Below are 22859 nucleotides of genomic sequence, written 5' to 3'. Positions count from 1 at the left end.
GAAAAGCCAGTCCCCACACCGCTGCTGCAAGCCCAGTGCCCACGGAGCAGAGGTGAGGTTCCAGCCAACGTCCCTCCACCATGCTGGCTATGGTGACAGAGATGTTGCCACCACAACAAGAGAGCGACACATTTCTGTGCTATTATTTCACGGTTTTTTCTTATTCTATAGTTATCAATTATCATCACCATCATCTTGTGCTGCCCCAAAGCCTCCCAGCTCTGACCACGAGCACCCCACAGGCGAGCTCACCCACAGGGTTAGGGCAGAGCCCGCTTCCCACACATCCCACCCCGGGATTTTATTCACAGCACAGACCCTGACCATGAACGACCCTCTGATCCCCTCCTGGCTGTCCCACTCCCAGTGCCAGCATCGGTACTGTTGCAGGCAGACAAGCCCCAGCACCTCCTGTCATGCTGCTGCTGCTCCCTGGGGCTCAGGGAACCGCAGCTCCGGTGCCACGGCAAAGCCTCTCAGCCACGGCACCAATGCCGTCAGGTGTCGGCAGGTTTTGTTCATGTTCTTCTCATTTGAAAGCTCTTCTTTAATAAAATGCTGGAAAAGTTCAGACTTTCCCAGGAACTCTGTGGCTGGGAAGATGATAAGCACCTTTGACAGAAATAGTTTTGGCTGTCAGAGTCTCTGACACCAGGGCTGTGGACAGCCAGGGACTGGTGCACGAAGCTCTGCCAGCATCAGGCACACCCACAGGTGCACCAGGAGGTGACGGCAGGGTCTCCTGTGCCATGACAACCACCCAGAGCTTCCCACCACCCCACCACCAGCACCAGCCAATCTGCGTTCCCAGAGGACTCCCCTGGGGTCTCATTGCCCCGGTGCTGCACTCCCGCCAAGTACTTCCACAGGAAAACCTCTGTGAAAACCACAAAAAGCTTCTCAGCGCAGCAGATGCCGCTTCAGCCTGTGTTCTTGGAGATGGAGGAGGAGGAGGAGGATGTGAGGAAAGCCACAGCTTCCCCGGCCGCAGGGCAGCCCCGCCGGGAAAGCCCCGGCGGCAGCCTCAGGGGTCAGCCCAGGATGGTGGTTCTCCAGTGGAAATCCTTACGGCTCCAACCCCCGTGTTTGTTGTCAGTGGCAGCAGCACGAGGAGGAGGTGTGAGGAGGAGGTGCGACTCCACTGCTTTTTAAGAAAATAATAAAAAAAGAGCCTTTCCAACCCGCCTGAGAGACAGGCGGTGCAGGAGAGCACTGCTTTGAGTGGTGACTTGCACTTGCCTCCTTCTCCATCGCTGTCTGCCCACAACCACTGGCAGCAATTTCAGCGCTGGAACCCCAGGTGAGGATCAGCCTGGCAGGACGGTGCCCTCCATCCTTATGGAGGATGACAAATGTGCCCGAGCTGGACACCCGGTCGGGGGCTCACAAATGTCCCTGGTCACCCAGGAGGTGACCACCACTGCTGTGGCACACTAGGGCTCTACCAATTCCTGCACCAAGTCATGCCTGCCGGGCGGGGATGGCAGAGTGTGAGGTGTGCTGCTCCGTGAACGTGGCACAGGGGGACAGGGATGAGGTCCAGCAGCAGGAACCACCTCATCCAAATCCAGTGGCACAGAGGGGCCACGCTCAGGGACCGGCGATGCTCTGGGGCTAAGCAGGACGTGGGTCCTGCTCCATGGCCGAGCCTGCCGGCCCATGCCTGGCCCCACATGGGGATGGCTCCTGGAGCACACAGGATGGTCCCTGGAGCACACAGGATGGTCCCTGGAGCACACGGGATGGCCTTTGCCCCACACAGGATGGCACTTTTGGCCCCACACAGGATGGCTTCAGCCCCACAAAGGATGGCACTTTTGGCCCCACATGGGATGATACTTTTGGCCCAACATGGGATGGCACTCGGCCCCACAGGGATGGCCCCAGTCCCACACAGATGACACTCGTGGTCCCAGACAAGATGTCCCTGGCCCCAGCCCCACAGGGATGGCACTCGTGATCCTACACAGGATAGCCCATGGCCCCACATGGGATGGCCCAGCCTCACAGGGATGGTGCTCGTGGTCCCACACGGAATGGCACTCTTGGCCCCACACAGGATGGCACTTTTGGCCCCACACAGGATGGCTTCAGCCCCACAAAGGATGGCACTTTTGGCCCCACAGGGATGGCCCCAGTCCCACACAGATGACACTCGTGGTTCCAGACAAGATGTCCCCGGCCCCAGCCCCACAGGGATGGCACTCGTGGTCCCACACGGAATGGCACTCATGGCCCCACAGGGATGGTCCCACCCCACAGGGATGGCCCCAGCCCCACAGGGGTGGCACTCTTGGCCCCACAGGGATGGTTCCACCCCACAGGGACGGCACTCATGGTCCCACAGGGATGGTCCCAGCCCCACAGGGATGGCCCCAGCCCCACAGGGGTGGCACTCTTGGCCCCACAGGGATGGCCCCAGCCCCACAGGGGTGGCACTCTTGGCCCCACAGGGATGGCCCCAGCCCTACAGGGGTGGCACTCTTGGCCCCACAGGGATGGCCCCAGCCCCACAGGGATGGTCCCACCCCACAGGGGTGGCACTCTTGGCCCCACAGGGATGGGGACGGCGCTCGTGGTCCCACAGTGCCGGGGGCTCCGCACGCGGGCCCCTGCCGAGCCCGGCGGCCGCGGGGCCCCGCGCAGGCCCGCGGCGGAGCCGAGCAGCCGGAGCGGCGGCGGGGCCGGGGCCGCGGCCCCCGGCGCTCGGCTCCGGCCCGGTCCGGAGCGGCGGCCGCAACAGGCGCGGCCCCGGCCCTGCCGCTCCGCCGGGCCCCGGTAGAGGCCGAGCGGCGGCGGCCCCGCTCCCCCCCAGCCCCGGCGGGGCCCGCGCGGCTCCGGGCCCGGCCCGCGCAGGCCGAGCGGCCCCGCCCGGCCCGGCCCGGCCCGGCCCGGCGCACAAAGAGCCCCGGCCCGCCCCCCCTTACCGGCGGTCGGCGCCGCGCTGCGGGGGCGGCGGCGGGCGGCTCCAGTCACGCCGGGAACCATGGAAAGGAGCCGGGACGGGAGACGTACGTGGCGGGCGGGCGGGGGCGGCCGTGCCCGGCAGCGGGGGGCGGCGCGGCGGGGCCGGGGCCGGGGCCGGGCCGGGCCGGGCAGGCTGCGGGGGCGGGGGGCGTGCGGGGCCCGCGTGTGCCCCGGGCCGCCGGCCCGCCGCGGGGAGCGCCGGGCTCGATGCGGCCCCGCCGGGGCTCCGAGGGGCGGCACCGCCCGGGCCCCGCCGCTCCCCGAGGTGAGGCCGCCTGGCCTGGGGATCTCGGGGCGCCCGCGCTGTGCCCAGGCTTCCCCAGCGCCTCCAGCCATGGGCTTGACACCTCCGAATGGCCTGGGGGCCGGTGTGTGTAGGGAGCAGCATCCAGATGGGTGGATGGATGATGGATAGATGGGTGCATGCATGCATGGATGGATGGATGATGGATAGATGGGTGCATGGATGGATGGATGGATGATGGATGGATGGATGGATCCATCCTAGATTTCCAGGCTGGCTCTCAGACTCTTCCACACCTTTGGAGTGTCCCGGGCTTCTGGAACCTGGACCTCCAGTCTCGTGGTAAGGGAGGGAGACAGCCCTGCTGCCCCACAGCTGAACATCCCAGATGGGTTATAAGCAAGGATCACTCGGAGCAGACAGAAAACAGCCGTCCCCGTATCGCACGCTCTGGCTGACAGCTCAGGACGGGAAGCGATCTCCTCTTACAAATTACAGGAGCCCGTTTACACAGGGCAAACACTTCCCGTTCCACAGAGACCAGAGCGAACGGCAGCAGCTCAGAGCCTCCACTTCCCTCCTGGCTCTGCAAACCTTCCAGACATGCTGCGGGAAGAACTCCGCACCGCTGGGCACCACGGCCTCCCACAGCACCCTGCCACAGCCAGAAACTGCTCGGCTGCAGGGCTGTGGGTGCTGGAGCCTGAGCACGTGTGTGGGATGGTCCAGAGCTCTCACAGCACAGCTGAGATTTGTCCCACTCCATCATTTCATCTGTGTCTGAGCTGAGCAGTCCTGGGTGAAGATGTGGAAGGCTTTGATGAAATACAGAGTAAGAGTGGAAATACTGGAGGCAAACCTTTGGTTTTCAGTGCCTAGAACATGTGCCTCAACATCCTCTTCCCCAAGTTAGCGCAGATCAGACTCTTCCGAGGCACAGTGACATGCAGTGAGCTTTGGTGGCTGCAGTCTCCTCCTAATCCAGGCTTGTTTCAGGGAAAATAGGCAATTTTATATCCCTTTGATGTGGGTCTTACCTGCTAATGATGCTAGGAAGTAAAAAGAAATGGGCATAGAAATACACAACTATGAAGAATTAAAATAGTGAATTTAATTCAGCCAATTCCAACAAAACTGGTAATTCCCTGAAAAACAAACCTTGCACAGAAAACATGGAACAGAAATGGTTTCATCTTGACAGCTGGTGAGAACAACTGGTGAAAAGGTGAATGGAATATTTCTGACTTCTCTGGAAAACACAAGGTTTCACACATCCTGAAAATGCCCTATTTTTTACTAAATGGGTCGGCTTGGGAGGCAGTGATTGTAAATGCTCTTCAAGGAAAGCACAGGTCTGTGCTCTGAACTGCAGATGCCAAATGTCTGGCTTTCAGAAAGCACTGATGCCTCCCCTAAAGGAAAAGCTGGGACTTCTAAAAATGCTAGAAACATGGAATGATCTGGGCTGGAAGGGAAACTCAAAGCACAACTCACTCTAAGCCCCCACCAAGAGCAGGGACACATTCCAGTAGACTAGCCCAGAAACGTGAAGAACAGCAACAAAAAATGTATTCTTTTTCAGAATGCTAAGCCTGGCTTGCCCAGTGGTCCTGATCGGGGCTCCAGGGCGATGCAGAGTCTGATGAAAGGACGCGAGGCTGCGGCTGTCGCCAGGCGCGTGGCTGGACAGCCTGGCTCGGCTCCTCAGCACTGAAATACTCTTTCCAAAGCAATACCAAAAAAGGTTTGTTTCTAGGTCAGGACCTCAGTACTCAATTTTAACCAGGGGCTGACAGTCCAATCTGAACACAGCTGTAAAATGGATTCACGGGAGAAGCTTTGGCATTCCTTTTGTAATTAGAAAACAGCCACTGAGGCGTGTGCCTTTAAAGGTGAAAGCTATTTTTGACATAAAAATTAGCACGTAGTTCCTCTGTCATCCCTCGGCCGCTGCGCTGGGAGCTGTGAGTGAACAATCCAAAGATAAGCAAGAAGTATAAACATGCTGATTTATACAAATACGTAGAAGGGGATCAGGTTTAATTTGTTTTATTCTGTGACAGTTAGGAGACAAGATTTATTCTTACACTTTTTCTCCTAAAAAGCACTGGTTCAAAGGTCCACTTAAGCACTGAAACCCCAATGGCATTAAAAAACTTGAAGAGCTTTTAATAGCTACCTTTTGAAATTACTGTTAAATCTATTTTTGAGATGGATAAACTAAGCTACCAATGAAGCAGGGCAGGAGTTTTTGGAAGGGCCCAGCTGTGAGAAATTGTCATTCATTTCTCAACAACTCAGCTCCTGTACAGGGACTCTGAGATAAAAACTACCACAGTGCTTGATGCTTTAAAAACCTGAGCATTCTTGAAATTCCAATTTTCTCTCTTTGGTGGGAATCTAACCCCGACAGCCTTGAAAATGAACCCCAGGCAGTTTTCAGGATATGGCTCAGAGTGGCTGTTTCTAAAATAAAAGTGAGGGAAGAGAAGCAGAACTTGGAGGCTTATCAGCACCCGGAATGCCCCGGCTAATCCTCAGCAGCCCCGGCCCCTTTATGTAACCTGGGATTGCTGCAGCTCAACAGCTTACTGGGGTCTGGGTGGTTTTCTTTATGCCTCTTGTGGACAAATGCAAACACCTTAAATACTTCTTTCTTCTGCCTCTCTAAGGAAAAAAACTGTTGTAAGAGGGGGAAAAAAATGTTTTATTTGTATCAATGGCTAATAGAATTAAACTTCTATGCTGAGACTAAAACATGTTTCTCTCTGATTCATCATGACTGAACAGAACTTTCCCAATTTACAATATTCAGGTGTAACGCTTGAAAACAAGGTTGAATCCCAAAGTTCACCCCAAACACTCTGTGGAGGTGTTGGGATGTTCCAAATAGAGAACACCAGCCCGTTTTTACCCTGCACCCCACTCCTGGCAGTGTGGCTGGCTGTGCTGCAATACTTACGTCCCTGTGGCCACCTCCCCGTGGCTCTCCTTGCCCGGAGGACGCCTTTCCGTGCCCTCCATCTGACTGCTCTGACTTTCCACGGCACACATCCTTCCAAGGCAAAATTCAGCCCTCAAGCTCTCTCTCGGCTGGTGCTAAGCCATTCACCTCACGCTGAATGCTTACGGAAACTTCAGAAGGAAAAAAATAAACCCCCTATTGAACTCCTTGCAATCGGAGACCTGAATGGGCTCGATATAAACCCCACTCGAACCAGCGGCAGCAATAGGCTTCCCTGGATGTTGGATTCCATCCAGCTTAAAAGTTTCCATGAAATAAACTAGGCTAAGCACATCAGCTGCATAGAAACTAACTCGGTGTAACAGGAGCATCTGTTCTTCACGTCCACCATTTTCTCAGCGCCTGAACTCGGCGGCGCGAGGTGCCAGTGGATCCCGGCCGCGCCGGCACGGACACGGATTAGCAGGGAGCATGCACGTCGTATAAACTACTACACCAGGTAGCTTTTGTTTGTCAGAAAAACAGCTGAATGTATTTGCAAGGATGGCATTACAGAGCGAAGTCGATGTCCGCACTGAGACAGCAGAGGAGCACACCTCGGACCCATTAATACACGGTACAAAGCAAATGTTTACCCAAGTACAAATGAAACAGGTCGACAATTAGCTAATGCAGCTTTGTGGACATAAACCAGGTACAGTCGAGCAGAACCAACATAAAATAAAAAGGAAACAGCCCTTTTCCTACGCCACGCTAAGAGCATTGTGGTTAGTGGTTTGGGAAGCCTCTGTCACGGTGAAAAATTTCCTTGCCGGTGTTTAATGTGTTTATTCTACTGCTACACTGCTGGGATAAAAATAACAGCTGGCTGTACAAGGGACCCACTGTCAATACTGCAGTAATTGACAACATACAATTAAGTCTCACACCTGTTTATTGTAAGTAATTCATAGATAACCACTTCTAGTACACATTTTCATATTGGCTTTTAATGCTTTTGCTTTTTTTTTTTTTTTTTTTAAGCTCAGGGATACCCAAATTTCACCTAAGGGTCGTCACTGTGGTTACCCAGACCCAGAAGGCTATACCTACTTTGGGAAACTGGTGCAAGGTGGTGTCGTGGCCAGGGATGGCAGAGATGGCTGGGGAGCTACAGGTCCCAACATGCAGGACGGTGTGGAGGCGGCAGCGGGGCCGGGGCAGCGGGGCTGGGGACATGCGCTGGCGGGCTGGCCGTGCAGCCGGGCTCTACACAGGGCCAAAACAAAGACCTCTACACACCTGGAGTAAGAACAGTGGTAACAAAGTCATAGCTACATATTCTTCTCTACATTTTTGTTTATTGAGACAAACTAATTAAAAGGCACAAACATAGGGCATATGTTTACATGGACATTATAACAAACATATACATTAAAAGTGTAGGAATGTGTTTCCTTTCTGCTAAACAGAAAGTTCCTAAGCTTTTATATATACAAAAGTTGTACAATTTGATGTCCTAAAGTACAAAAGATCATTTATAAAATTATTTTACACTAAGCTCTATTTTTTTTTTTTTGTTTGTTTTTGTTTTACTATGTAGTCCAAGCCCCTAGAACAGTTTCACGTAAGGATACAGATACCTGTCACCTGAGCCAGCAGCCTGGCAATCACTGCTCGCACGGACACGGCCGGGGAGGAACGGAAGCAGTCCAGTGTGACTGGTCAGTCCTGCTAGCACTCTGTGAAAATGCACACGCTAATCTCCAGAGCTCTCAACTTCATTAAGATAAAAACATCTCAACTGTAATTTCTTTTTTTTTTTCTATTTTTTTTTTTTTAATTTAATGTAGAGGTTGGGTTTAGGGTGGTTTGTTTTTTTTTTAAAACAAAGTTTTAAAAATGTGAATATGTGACATGATAGTCTAAAAAGTATATCTGTTTCCCTAGACTTTGCTTTCTACTTTATGTACAGATAAACAGGTTAAGAAAAAAAAGCACATGTAGCTTAAACATGTGTGACCATTTATGAGCAGTTCTGGGCTGGACAGTTCAGCACCCCAGAACTCCCACAAATTGATAGAAATGTGTTAACACAATAGAAGAATAACGTAAAAATGATGATGTTTGCAAATATTTACAAAGTTGAACAGATTTGCACAACACTTGATTAAGAAATAGGGGAGAAATTAAAAGACGCTCTCTGCTTGTCCTGGAGGGGCATCCTACCTAGTTAGTGGTTAGAATAAAAACTGTATACAATTTAATATAAGACAAAACTTCTAGTGAACAACTAACACGTCTGTCCCCTGCTGAAACACCAGCAGGCTCTGACTGGGAGGCAGAGGGCATAAAAATCACACCCAGGGCCTCCAGAATCTTCCAGCTTAAAGCAATTTTCCTTAAGTTTCCAAGCACTCCTTTTGCTCCTAGATAAGAGTCCCATGGGGGTCTGACTGTTCAGAGACCATGTTTACATACATTTCGACTCCTCTTCTGTCAGCCATGGCTGTTTCTCACCAAACAATAACAGGTTTTTTTTTTAAAAAAATGTTGACTACAATGCTCTATTCCCTTAGGGTAATATGTTGGGTAATATTTACATCTCCAAATATCAGGTCACAATCCCTATTATATGTTGAAGTTAGAATGATAAGTTATCATATGCTTTGCATATCAGAGCTGGTATCACCTTTCCCATAGGGAATGCTGCCTGAAATTACCATATTCCCAAAGGTAAAATGCATATTTTCTCCAAAAATGCATTTTTTAAAAAATGACAACATTGTAATGCATTTACTCATTAAAAAAAAAAACAAAAAAACAAAAAACCATCAACACAGACAAAGGTTCTACACTAGCTCAGAAACAGTGGACTTGCCTGGCAGGTTAAAATGAGCCATCCACCCTGTCACAGATACAGAGGGGTCTTTACTAGTGTTTAGTTTAAAATAATTTTCTAAGTTATAATTTGAGGGGATAAAACATAAAACTGGTTTCTTAAATTACCTTTTTTTTGTTTGTTTTTTCTTTTTTTTTTTTAAACTCTGGCAAATAAGTATCTGCTCTAATTCAGCATCAGTCAGCTACAATGTAAAACTTAGTTTAAATGAAGTGCTCCAGTGAAACTCAAGCCTGAACCATGTGAGCCAAATCAAGGGGAAGATGCTACTGTGGTCTCTGATGGTGTTGCCCCAGTGAATTTATTATTAACTAAAACAAAACAAAACAAAAAACCCAACAGAACAAAACAAAACAAAACAAAATAAAATTTAAAAAAACCCAACCAAACAAAACCCAAAAAAGAACTGCTGGTAAGGATTCCATTTTAATCCTTTTTAATACTGTTTAGAACTTGTTTACCAGGGAGGAGAGGTGGGCAAGGCCTGGGGCAGGAAAGGCATGCTCTCCACTGGTCTCATGGCTATGTTGAGGGGACCAGCCAGCGTCATGGGGGTGGGCAGGTTCATGGGGGACGTGATGGTGACGGGGTGCGCTATGTTCACTGGAGCGGTGACCGGGGTGGGCAGGTTCACCGGGGTGGTGAGCGTTAATGGAGAGGTCATGGACAGAGGACTGGTTATGGTTACAGGATGCCCTAAGTTCATCGGACTGGATATATTAACTGCACTTGATACATTTACTGGACTTCTCATGCTCATTGCAGCTGCCACTGTGACTGGGTTTGTGATAGTCCCAGAAGCCACAGAGGACGTTATATTGAATGGAGTAGTAAGAGTCACAGGCGTAGTAGCAGCAGTGGAGGTTTGGCACAAGTTAGCAGCTTCTAAAAATGAGACATAAAAAAGACAAAAAGTTTTTTAACACAGAAAAAAACCGTGGACAAGATTTAAAACAAAACAAAACAAAACAAAAAAACCCAAAAACCGAACAAGAACAAGTACAAATTCTGGAATAATTTTCTTTAGGTATTATTAGTAAGTTAAAACTGTTAACATTCTATAGCCTACAGGAAATACAAACTCTCATGCAGGTAATTTTTTTTTTCCTGAGAAGTCAAGTGAGGTTGTCTTAGCAAGAGGGTTTTTCCATGTTCATAAAAACAGTACTGTACAATCAAAAAAATTCTCCCAAGAGGAACAGTAGAAATAGAGGAGAGAGTGTACATACCGAATGGTACGTACTCTATAGCCTTCTCAAAGGTGAACTGACATTCTGTGAAGGTTTTAAAAAGTCATTATTAGGGACTGATAAGCAAAGCTCGTTTCCATATTTACCTGCTTATTTCAGTCTTAATTATTGCCACTAAACTGCTCCACTGCTCACAATACCTCTACTTCAAGGCTACCCCAGCAGCACATCCCTCAACCCCCACCAGCCCCTCAGCTTTCACACAGCTCCAGCTCCAGGCCGTGTTGGTTTGGGGGGGTTTGCAGCAAGCAGGACTGAAGTGCAGAGCAGGGGAGAGCCAGGAGGCCGGGGCTGGGGAGCGGGGGGGACGGGAATCACTGCACATCCATCAGCACCACCTGCCGGCTACCCACACCGGGAGGCTCCGGGAGCAGGGAACGGGAACGGGGAGGGGCTGGCTGCTAAGAAACCAGGGAAATACACTCCGCATCAACGTTACTAAGCCGTGGCTGCTTCCACATTGGTAGGGCAGGACCCCAAGCTCAGTTACACCCACGTGTCAGAGGTAAGCCAGGAGCAAAGAGTCCGCTTTGCCTCTGGGGCAATACAAATGTAACTTTGAAAGCAACATTAGCCCCATTCAAGGGTTACTGTTGGTTCTTCAAAGTCCACAGCTAGGAGGGGTGGAGAGGAAGGGAAAGAGTAAAAAAAAAAATAATTGTGAAAATAAACTGTACTTGACCAAAAAAAAAAACCAAAAAACCACCAAAACTCCCATCTAGTGTTGTAAAGCCACACGTGGAACTAGCACAGGAGGACCAGCATGGAAAGAGCAGCTCAAGCATGGCACGGACTGGTCTAACTTCACCTTCAAGCACAGTCACAACCCAAAGACACATCCCACACATGCCCCTTCCCCAGTTAAGCTAAAAGCACCAGTGTGACACCACTGTCACCCACCCACCTCCCTCACCCCTCTCCTGCTCCAAACCACTGTTCTGTTAAAGCATATTCAACACTCTCAATAAGAAAGGAAAAGGAAACAAGACATAGGAAAGAACAAGCAGAAAATAATTTCCAGTGATTTTCTAAATCAAACATCATTTGCTTTATCTATTTAGTGGCCTGATGATATGTAATGTTTCTGTTATCACTGCATTTTAACATGAATAAGCTGTTTCTGCACTGTCTGATCACAGAATTCAATTACTGGCAAAACAAGAGGAAAGGAAGCAAGCAGCCTAAAACACAAACAAGAACCTAGAAAACAAAAACCAGATTGAAGAATTGAAAGGAAGGTTAAGAGAAAAGGAAAAAATAAGGTAAGTCAAAAACATTCCTTAAAACAGCCAGTGAAAAACGGTAAGCAGTGGTCATTAAGAACTACTAAAACATGTAATTCATGAAGTCACATGATAGGCATTAATAATCAAACTGTTGTGAAACAAATAAGCAGCAGTAATGAGAGAATTTAAACTACTGTATCCTAAAACCACTAAACTGAAGCAATCTCTTCCCTACAAACTGACACCATGACCAACACCAGCAATCCCACTTCAATTACAGCAGCAGGGGTAGAGGTAAGCTGTGAGCCAACACTGATGAGAAACAGGATCACTGATTACCTCATTTTGCAATGAAACAAAGCAACAGAGAGAGAGAGAGAAAGTTCTCTGAGGTCTAGAAAAATTTGTGCAAAGACAGTTAATGATGATGGAGCAGCTGGAATCAGCGGGAGGAGACAAGATGAGAAGGACACAGGAAGCACACCCATGCACCCTGGTGCTGATGCAGGGGCAGAGGGAGTGTGTGTGCACAGGTGAGCAGGGTAAACAAGCACAAACACAGCCAAAAGACACATGCAAGTGCAAGCCCACACTGCTGCCTGGAGCACACACAAGCTTCCCTCTGTAACTGATGGCTCGAGGAACACAGGCAAGCACAGAGACCAAGGGAGCAAGTCACGAGCAGGTCATTTACCACAGCCTGCTCTGGGACCTGTTTCCTCCTGTTCTCTCTTAGCTATGACTTCCAAGAATGAAACTGTCATGTAAGACATCCTTCCTGACACCCTCAGCTCCCCGTATGACTGTGAGCTGCCCTATTTCACAAACCCCCACGTCAATATTGGTTTGTTTTACCTTTCTTCCTGGCTTTGACGGCCTCTTCCCACAATCTCAGGGTCTCTACCTGCTTTCCAGGCCAACTTGTTACGTGTTGCTGCTGCTGCTGCTGTTGCTGCTGCTGCTGCTGCTGTTGCTGTTGTTGTTGCTGCTGCTGCTGCTGCTGCTGCTGCTGTTGTTGCTGTTGCTGCTGCTGCTGCTGCTGTTGCTGTTTCTGGTTGCTGGTCTCTTCACTCATGCATGCTATGCCAATCAAGTAAGAACACAAATTCACCTTGAAAAGTTATTCAGTTTTCTGCTGAGATCACAAAGGCAACTTCTACAAAGAGCATGCGGAATCTCATAGGATTCCAAGAACAGAATCACAGAGATGTTTAAAATAATATCATTAATTCTGTGCTTCATAAAACTACTTTTCCAAGAGCTAAAAACCAAAACATAACTCAAGAACATCTACTTTTAAGTGCCAAAACAGACTTTTGTCATTATTTAGTTTGTATTTAGGAAAAATTAAATGAAAAACTCCAGTTAGTCTCTAGAACTCAAACTGAAGCCACTTTTTTCTAAACTTTAGCTACGGCTTAAAAATGAAAAGTAAAAAAAAGCCTTTTTACTTTTTATTGAAGTATAACGTAAAATCTTCAGTTTACATCAGAGAACAGCCTGTCACTATTCTCTGGCCACAGTACAGCTCATCATTTCCACCTCTAACAACTGCTCAAAATGCCTCATGTGAACTGGCTTAGCACCACCAAACTGGCTAGGGAAGCCAGAGTTGTAACCCTGTACCTTGAAAAATACTTCATATCCAAATTTCCTACTAAGCTCAACATTCAGGCATTTCAGACATTCCCAGTACCTTTAAATTATCCAGGAGTAACAGGAACTGCAAAGATGTTGTAAATTAATACAGTTTAAAGGCTTTAAGGACAAAGTTTCCAAAGATATTCCTTACTTCTGCCTCTTTATTCTTCTGAAAACCCATTTTATATTACTAACCATGTGGGGCTAACTTAAGTTACAGGTATTTTAGTAGGGAAAATTTGGAAGTCAAGTCTCCATTTGCTTGCTAGGCATTCCCAGGTCCAGAGTTTAAGTCTAGAAGGAGCTATTACAAACTTCTCATCTGACCTCCTGCACACCAGTCAGATGCCATTAATGCCCAAAACCTATCAGGGCTGGATTTAAATCCTTTTCTTGTCAGCTACTGCCTGAGGGAGGAAACACTGAGCCCCAGGGTCAAAGCTCAGAGAAAGCAGAGAAACCTTTCTCCTGATTTTGATGAGCTTTGGATGAGGCTTCAGACCCAAAACCTGGCAAATCTTAGCAGTTCTTAAATGGTCTAAAATATCCAAATTATCTGTTGGACTTTTAGACCTGCACAGCTGAGGAAGCAGCACTGAACTTTAAAGGTAAGAAAACTTGGGAACTCTCTTCTTCAAGAGAGGGGTCACTGTCATGAACTGCAGGGCATTCCCAAGGGATGAGAGCACAGTCTTGCAGCAAACAACTCCACACACGCCAATTCTTGAGCTGAAGCACATTCTGTTACTAAAGATCTACTTTTAAGGAGGTGTGACCACCCAGACTGACAGACACATATAGCTGCATTTTAACGTCATCAAAGGCAATTCCCTTGGCAAACACATTGTTATTAGAAATGTTTGTAAAACGTTCACCTACTTTTATTGATGCCTTGTTTACAGGTATTACAGTTGATACTTTGGCTCTGCCCGTGTGTCTTTAAGTGGCTGGTGATATATGCTGCACTCAGAAGTTTACCACAGATATTACACGATACCTTTCCTTCATGGCGCACCATGTGTGTCCGCAGTCTGTCTTTGGTGGCAAAGGCAGCAGTGCACGTCTGGATGGAGAACAAAGTTACACTTGAGGTGCAGACAGAGCAGCACAGCATCACCTACAGGCCCACTGCAAGCCCACCTTACCCTGCAGGTCCTAGCAATATCCTAAGTGCATTGACAACTTTAAGTTTTACCTGTATTTGCAGAGAAACAAAAATCAAACTACTCAGCAGAGACCGAGAATGGAATTCGCTTCTGAGACAATCAGGACAAAAATCATATTCTATACTGCTTGAACTTTCTGAAAACAGTGGGTTGCCTTACCCACCAATGCAAGAGGGAGCTTATAAAAAAACACCTACAATAGGCAAAGTTGGTTTCTAATGTAATTTTACTGTACAAATATGAACTTGGTACCTTACATGCTCAATTACTTCTGCTCCCATCCAGAACAAGGAAACAAAACCTTTTCCTAACACTATTCTTTTTACCCAAAGCTTTTATTTAATAAGATGAGTCACTAAAACAGGTTGGAATAAGCATGGATATTCTAAGTAAAACATTTAATTGTTCAAGGGCAATCAAATTATTTCTCCTAGATTCAGTCATCAACTTAGGACAACTTGCTTTCCCCTTCCAGCAAAAAAACAGATCCAGAATCAACCATTCCACCCATTTTAAATAGATGTGCTGAGAAAGACATTTGATTGGAACATGCTGAGAAACACAATGCACACATTACCCCAGAAATGAGCACTAAGCTGAGGATGCTGCTACAATCCTACTACTACGTTAAGCATATGGTAAAACAGAGCAACTATGCTGTTCTCCAAGAAAGCAAAAAGCCTCTAATCTTCCTAAAAAGGCAACCATGGCATCTTTTCAAAGTTCCACCAGAACTCCAGCACTGTGGTGTGGTGGCAAACGTTCCTTTTTTCTAAACTTGCTTTTCAAAAATCCAGGAGTAAATACAGTTCTGGAAAGATTCACCTGAGTTCTACTGACACAATAAGGTATTGTTCTTAATAAACCATTTTAGCCCTTACTTGGCATTTGAAGGGTCTCTCTGTTGAGTGAACATGTTTAACGTGACAGCTTAAATGATCAGGCCTGCAAGAAAGAGAGGAACAGGAGAAAAGTGCACACTGTTACCAACACAGAACCAGGACACCTTGGCTACCAGTGCTGGCACCGCGCTGGTCGCTCCCTGCAGCCCCCGTCCCTCTGACAGCCAGGGTAAATCCCTTCCCCTCACCTACCAGGGGCTTCACCTGCAACAGCTCACAGCTCAAAACCAACCTGCAGTTTAAAACTTAACTCTGTTCTCCTCACACACCTGAAAATGGCACCTTTGGTCACACCTTGTGTAAAGGTGAGAGCGCAGCAGCTCTAAAGGTTGAGGTTTTCTCTGTTGCAGGCACAGGTATAAACAGAGCCAGCAGCAGTGCAAGATCCCCCTGAGCTCTGTCAGTGCCCTCCACCCTGCTGTAAGAGCAGGTAACAGCTTCCCTGCCCTGACCCATTTGGTCACAGACCATGGAAAGGCTGGTGAAGGGGCTCTGTGCCCACCCCCAGTGACACAGACACACATCTTGTGGCACCTGGATGAGGTCGAGAAACCATTTCAAACCACTCTCCTAAAAAAGTGACCACTCCTGGCCACTGCTAACCTTGCTCAGATGGAGACTCCCCCAGGCTAACTGCAGACAAGGCTCTTTATCCCCTCACCAATCTCCTCAGAAGTTTGGTTCTCCCAGCTCCTCACTACCACAGAGCTTAACCCTTCTTGCTGCTGAAAAGCAATAGCGGAGCATGCCTGGGATTTGCTACATGGTACCTTGAAAAGCCTTTTCCACAAACACCGCAGGTGTAGGGTTTCGTGATGCCACCTTCGTGAGACCTCACGTGGTAGGTCATGCGATCCTTTCTCTTGAAGCGCTGATTGCAAATGGGACATTCGAAGGGTTTCTCGTCGGAGTGGGACAGCTTGTGCCGGTTGAGGTGGTAGACGTCCCTGAAGGCCTTTCCACACATCTCACAAGCGTGGTTCTTCTTCACGGGCTTGCTGGGCTTCTTCACCGTCTGCGTCACTGCCATGGCCGTGGCGCCGGCGCTGCTGCTGGGGTTGGTGGCAGAGGAAGACGTAGTGACTGTGGACAGGATGCCTGCGATAGTCGAAACCAGCGAACTCCGGCTGTTGTCACCAGCGATGGTCGAGATAAGGGGCACCATTGTGGTGGGAGTTTTCTTTGGCCGTGACACTAACTTTATCCCTGTGTGGCAGGACTCGTGACGCCTCAAATGGTAGCTGTCCCTGAAAGCTTTGCTGCAGTAAGTGCACACAAAGGAGGTTTTAGGTTTTTCCTTTTTAATCCCAACAATAGCATCCTTTAATGTTTCTGATGCAGGCTGAGGTTTCTGCGTTATTGGTAAGGGCAGAATCGGCTTCTGATCGGGCGGCTCAACAGCAGAGCTCAGGAGAGGCAACAAACTGTTCTGTGCTGCCTGCTGTTGGTGATGGGAGGCTTCGTGTGCCTAAAACCAAACATTCACACTTAAATTCTCTGGATGGGTGCTCGCTCTGGCACGGTGAGAACATTTACAAACGACAGGGAAGCGCATTCTAGACCAAAAGCCGTGGAAGGAACAACGGGGGAAGGTTACATAATGCTGGTTTTGAACAAGATAAACCGCTCACGCTGTAAATGCCCAGGCTGTGCAGATCCTGTGGTAAGTGCAGGACACAGCACAACCATCAAGGAATTATTAAGTTTCTGGAGGGCAACTTTTTATGGAAGACAACTAGGTGCTTGTCAGATCTTTTAATAACAGCATTTCATCTTTACATAACAGATAACTCATTTTGATAATGATCGTATCAGATGGCACATCAGGACTATCTCTGGAGAGGATGAAGGTACTGACAGGAGTTGCAAAATAAGGCCCCACCTTTAAGCCGAGCTTAGTGCACACTGAGAATTGAACCGCAGCCACAAAGAGCCAGGAGGCGATAAGGCGTCTTATTTAAACAGTGTGTTCATACCCCTGTGCCAGCACTGAAACCAAAGCAACTGGAATCAGGAGCTGTCTAAAGCCACATCTCTATATTTAGCAGGTTCCTGATGCATTTATCCACTGACCACTGTGCTCTCTGCGTCTGGAACTAACAAGAATAGCGGCGCAGCCTTTTTCTCTTCGTCAGCAGCTACTTTGTGCTGGGAAGAGAACCTGATCGATACACACTGGGAGACATCTAGAGATGCTGGAGAACACGGTTCAGGGGTGCTGGGAATAAACCCTGAATGAAAGCTGTTTGAAAGCAGCCAATACCAACCAACTCTGAACTACAGAATCTGTGGCAGAAGCTCCAGGGAAGGGAAGGGGGGGGCCCACAGCCAGCATCCCTCAGCTGAGCTGCAGCCTGCCTGCCACCACGGGCTGTGCTGCACCACGCGTGGTTATTCTAAGGCAGAAACACTGTTATTAAAACTCATCCAGTCAGACTGGGACAAAACACTGGCAGATACAATTTTAATGTGGTTTAGAAACCACACAGACCAATTCAGCCTAATGGAGCATTAAAATAAATCACTCCAGCACCTTAAGCCAGTTTAAGTGCATCTGTATTCAAGATGTGCCTCGGTCTCATCAGACCAGTTTTAAATCAGGCTCGTTATTAACGCAGTGTGCCAGGCCCGAAGCTGAGTTTGGGGAAACTTGCATTCCCATTAGATCAGCCTTCCAGGACTCCTTTCCTATGGTTTTCCTCACGAAATAACGTGACTCAAAGCTGTGAGAGATGAATAAAACACTGTGCCAGTGCTCGACCCTGACCTGTCTACTTTTACATCTGTTGGGGTGGACAGTACTGGGAGGCGCACTCAGGCTACTGCTCTTCCCATGGGAATCCATTTCAACACGTCCTTTGGACAAGCCAGTATTTCCAGAAGCTCACTTCGGGCCTTTTTCCCAGTTGTATCCTGGCTGCTTTGCCTGCCTGGATCGCAGCAGGGACTACAGCCCCTGCAGAACATCTCTCCCTTGCTGTGGGGCAGCTCCTGCATCACTCCAATCTCACTTTTTGGGAGCGTGATGCTGGTGATCTTTGAATAAAAGCCACGGGTGGATACAAACAGTAACCCACGTGGGAAAGAATACGAGCTCCCAAACACTCTCAGCCTATCTGACAGGAAAACAGCTCACAGGAGAAAGCCTGGACTCCGGACACTAACAGGAGACAAAACTTGCAGGAATCATTAGGAGCCAGGCCAGGCTGTCCATCTGCATCTGCTTTTGAGATCCGTCTGTGCCGAAGCTCGGGATGCAACAGGTAGGCTGGAGATGAGCACACCTGCCAGGCCACGGCAGCCACCTCGCACAACAGCCCGAGGGCTGCTTTATTTCAGGGAGAGATTGCTGAAGAGCCTCATCCAGAACTCTCCTGGAGGCGACGCTGCTAAATCAGGGCACGGCACAAGCCCCAGCAGCTCCATTAAACTTCTCCCTCACTTCAGTGACAACCGTGGATATTCAACCATTTATTTTCCATGTTTTTAAAAAGGTTTTGACACTTCTACATTGCATGTAAATAAGAGTTTGCATGATACACACTGACAGCACAATACTGAGCAAGTTGTGCACTTCAACACAATTTTAACTTTAAAAAAATCTGAAATGTTTTACAACTTCAAATCGGCATTAAACAATGTTGTTAAACTGCACCAGAAGACACTGCAGAGCACCTAATGATAGCTCCGGAGATACAATTTCAAAGGCAGACCTAGCAGCTCGGATAATGGAGAGCCCAAATCCTTTGGACAAGGTTCAAACTTAGGCAGTTTATGGATATTTTTAAGCCTCAAAGAATCGTCAGCACTTCAAGGTAATGATGCACTTATTCCTACAGATCTGATGGAGACAGTGGACATAAAACAATGTATATTCATCAAGCTACAGGCTGTGGAGCTGCTGCTTATGTAAGTCTGCTTATCTCGGTTCCGAGGGAGCCAGCATTATTCACGGCACCGTGCTCCTCGCAGCCCCTCTGCCACCAGCCGTGTTCCTCAGTTTCCAAGGGCTGTTAAAGCCTTTTAAAAAAGGATCAGGCAGCATTTTTTTTAACTCCCTGCTGGAGAAGGGAAGCCAGCACCTGCTGCACGCCTCTGGCAGGCGCAGCTATGCAGGCTCTGACCACGGTTTTACTTGACCCAGCATTAACGTCAAGTCAAGTCAACATTTTGGAGATATTCTGATGGCCTGGGACAGGCTCTCCTGAGAAATCCCCTTGTTCTGTCACTAATTCCTTCTCTCCTTGTGGGGCAGTAAACAAAAAAACCCTGCAATTCATGACCCAGAGAGTAGGATGTGGCATTGTGAACTTCCAATGCCAGAGGCTAAAATATTTTTGTGCTTCAGCCTTAATGTGAGAGCAACAAATTAGCATGAGTCATATCTTGAACACTCCATCTGATGGATGAGTCCTCCTCACATTAACAGATACAACTTTCGCTTCCCGAGCACATCCTAAAAGTGGTTTTCCAGCTATGCATTTTGGGGACTAAGAAGATCCAAACAAGAACTGCTTATTCAGTAGCACGATTGTTTCTTTAGAAAGGGATACAATTCATCAAAATGCCACCTAAAAACAATCAAACAACTTTATTTGGAAGGAACAGTTTACAGTTGCACAGCCCACTGCTACAGGACTAAAATGAAGGCATCGAAACCTCCTCTAAAAACATTTGGCTAAAAATGACAACTTTATATTCCACGTATCAAGCAGTCCCTTAGGAATCCTGTCCCAGCTGGAATGAACACTTGGTTTAACACTCCCCCCAGGAAGAACGAGTGTGAATATTCAGTCACTTCCATTTGTTATTTAACTGACACTGGAGACAGGCTTTTAAATCCACGCTTTTTAACTAGTTTTAACTAATCAGCTGGATCGGGGCTGATGTGCTGCTGTGAGAATGGGAAGAAGAAAAATGAAAGTCACATCAGGACTACCTCAGTGCTGCTTTCTGCTGGGTGCATTGGCACACTCGCACCCCAAATCATTGATTCTAACAAGACCACTCAAGAAACAATATCCAGCGCTTATTATGAGCTCTGAAAGCTTTATTATTTAGTGAGGGGGGAAAAAAAAATCAGAGGAAAATTTCCACGTCACAGTTTTATGAAGATGCTTTCGAGTCACACTTTCAGAAAGTGAACTGCTGACTCCTTAATTAAAAGCAGCAAAGCTGACTCCTAAATCAGCGTGTGACATCACTACTTCAAAACTCAGCACCTTCAGAAAAGCACGGACGAGCAGCGAGGAGCTGGACACGTACTTGAAGCATTACTTGGCATTTCTCAGCCTGCTGCAATACAGTCCTGCCAGCGAAGGAAAAATTTCCCCTGGAAAACGCTCAGCTGGGAGGAAGCAAGGCACCTAAAGCAGGGCTCGGAGGGAGATGGCCCTAAACTAAGGAGATTAACTTCTTAGCGTGAAGTTTCCTACGTGCGAATCACAACTGCCCACTAGAGTGAGAAATAATTCACCAGACCTCAGCCCAACTCCATGGCATCGCCCGCATCCATCACGGCAAGGCGGAAAGCCCAGCGCCCAGCTCCCGGTACCGGCTCCCCGGAACATTCCCGGCGTGTTTTCCGAGGCAGAGAACCCGAGCCAGTGACTCATCCCCTGCTACTTGCAAGGGACGAATTTTTCCTCCCTAAAGGAATGGTGCTCGCTCTTTATTCGCGGATTTATTCATTCAACTCAGGTTTTCAAACTCGTGTCACGGGTTGGGTCTGGGTTTAATTCCGAGGAGGACAGTGAGGAAGCGGGCGGCCGCCACCAGGAACGTGCAAAGAGGATTATTTTACCTTGAGAAAGGTGATGTGCTGGGAGCTTTTTTTTTTTTTTTTTTTTCTCGGCAGCTGCTGCTGCAATCACACATTTTATGTTTTCCAGCCCAAAAAAATTTTTTAAAAAATCCAGGAGAAAACAATCTGGTGAGAAAGGGCTCGCGAGGCTCACAAAAGCCAGGCAAAGATTTTTTTTTTCCCCCCCCTTAGGTTTTTTTTTCTGGTACATTGGATTTTCTTCGGAATTACATAAACAGCGGTGTTTTTAAGTCAGTCTTTCACCGACAGAAAGGGGGAAAATTGTGACTCAGTTGGCAAAGGGAGGGGTTGCACGCTCCACCGTCCCTATTCCTCCCCATTCCCGTTAGGATTTCGCCAGTTTTTACAGAAATCCAGCCCGCTCGCGTCCTATTTTAAAAGAAAACAAGCTCCCTCGTCAGCCGGCCCTGAGTCAGGCTGTTTAAAGAGGGATTAATTTATTCTCCCAGACACGGCGTTTGTTCCATCGGGGTTTTGTTGGAGTCCGGTGGAAGCTTGGGGTTGGTGTTTTTTTTTTTTTTTTTTTTTTTTTTGTTCGTGTTTTTTTTTTATTTATTTTTTTTCTGTTGTTGTTTATCTCTTTGGACGAGGGGGAAGAGGAAAACAAGCAAACACAAAAAAAAAAAATAATAGAGCGCGATCTCACGCTTTACGAGGGAAATAAATAAAATATAAATAGGAATATCGGTGGTTTGTAATGAAAGCGGGAAGGGAGCGCGCTGCGGGGCGGCGGCGGAGGGAGAAAGTGCAGGAGGGAGAAGCGGAGCCGCGGGGCCGGCGGGCCGGGCCGGGCCGGGCCGGGCCGGGCCGGGCCGGGGGCGGGCGGGGGCCGGGCGGGCGCGCTGAGTGACAGCCCGGCCCGGCGGGGACCGGCGGGGCCGCGGCCGGGAGGGAGGGAGGGAGAGGGGGGGGCGCGGGCAGCGCCGCCGCCGCCGCGGGGCCTCACCTGAAAGAGGAACGCGGTCCAGTTGGCCTCCATGGCGGGGGCGGCGCGGCCCCGGGCGGCGGCGGCGGCGGCTGCGGCGGGCGGTCCCCCCGTCGCTCCCTCCCCCGGGCCGCAGCTACATGGAGCCGACAACAAAGCGGCGGCGGCGGCGGCGGCTCAACATGGCAGCGCCGAGCGGCCGCTTCCGCTAACCTCGGGCTGCACCACTGCGGCCCAGAGGGGGGAGGCGGCGGCGCGGCGCCCCGGCGGGGCGGCGATGACCGGGGCGGCCGCGGCGCCGCCCCCGCCGCTCCCCTCGCCGCGGGGCGGGCGGCGGGCCCGGGGCGGCGCGGCGAGGCGGCGGCGCGGGCGGCGGGGCCGGGGCGGCGCGGCGGGCCGGCCGCCCCCCCCCCGCGGGGCTGGCAATGGGCCGGTCCCGGGCTGGGGAAGCCGAGCTGTGGCGAGAGAAGATGGAGGAGCGGCCGAGCTGTCCGGGGCCGCCGCCGCCGCCCGCCCCGGCTCGGCCCCGCGGCCGCCGAGCCGCCCGCCCGCCCCTTCTCCCCTCCCCGCCCGCCCGCCGCGCCGGCAGGCAGGGAGGGAGGGAGCGGCGGGGGCGGCTTCGCCCGCGGGTGCGGGCGGGCGGCAGCGCCGGGGGCGGAGGGGGGGAGCTCGGGGCCGCCCCGGGGGTCGCCCGGCCTCGGCACAGCCGGGATCGCCCTCGCCCAGCCGGGCTCCCCTCAGCCCCCCGGGGCTGCCGCCGCCTCCCCGGGCCGGCCCTGCCTCGCACCCCGCCTGGCCGGGCTCCAGCAGGGCCGGGCCGTGTCCCCGGGCCGGGCCGTGCCGGGCCGTGTCCCCGGGCCGGGCCGTG

At 49.8% G+C, this 22859-nt stretch overlaps 1 protein-coding gene across 1 annotated transcript; it reads right to left on the bottom strand.

The window, feature by feature from the left end:
- Window positions 1-7494: 7494 nt before the first annotated feature.
- On the bottom strand, window positions 7495-22231 carry VEZF1 (vascular endothelial zinc finger 1). Its single transcript, XM_021533005.3, has 7 exons — window positions 22013-22231; window positions 16013-16710; window positions 15222-15285; window positions 14054-14237; window positions 12389-12613; window positions 10287-10331; window positions 7495-9942 (listed from the first exon to the last, which is right to left on the bottom strand). Exons 1-7 carry the CDS (start codon window positions 22043-22045, stop codon window positions 9515-9517), a joined length of 1677 nt encoding a protein of 558 aa, XP_021388680.1. The 5' UTR covers window positions 22046-22231; the 3' UTR covers window positions 7495-9514.
- Between the last annotated feature and the right edge of the window lie 628 nt (window positions 22232-22859).

Source organism: Lonchura striata, chromosome 20, assembly GCF_046129695.1.
Source record: "Lonchura striata isolate bLonStr1 chromosome 20, bLonStr1.mat, whole genome shotgun sequence".
Taxonomy (NCBI): Eukaryota; Metazoa; Chordata; class Aves; order Passeriformes; family Estrildidae; genus Lonchura; species Lonchura striata.
This window is presented reverse-complemented; position numbering and strand designations above follow the sequence as displayed.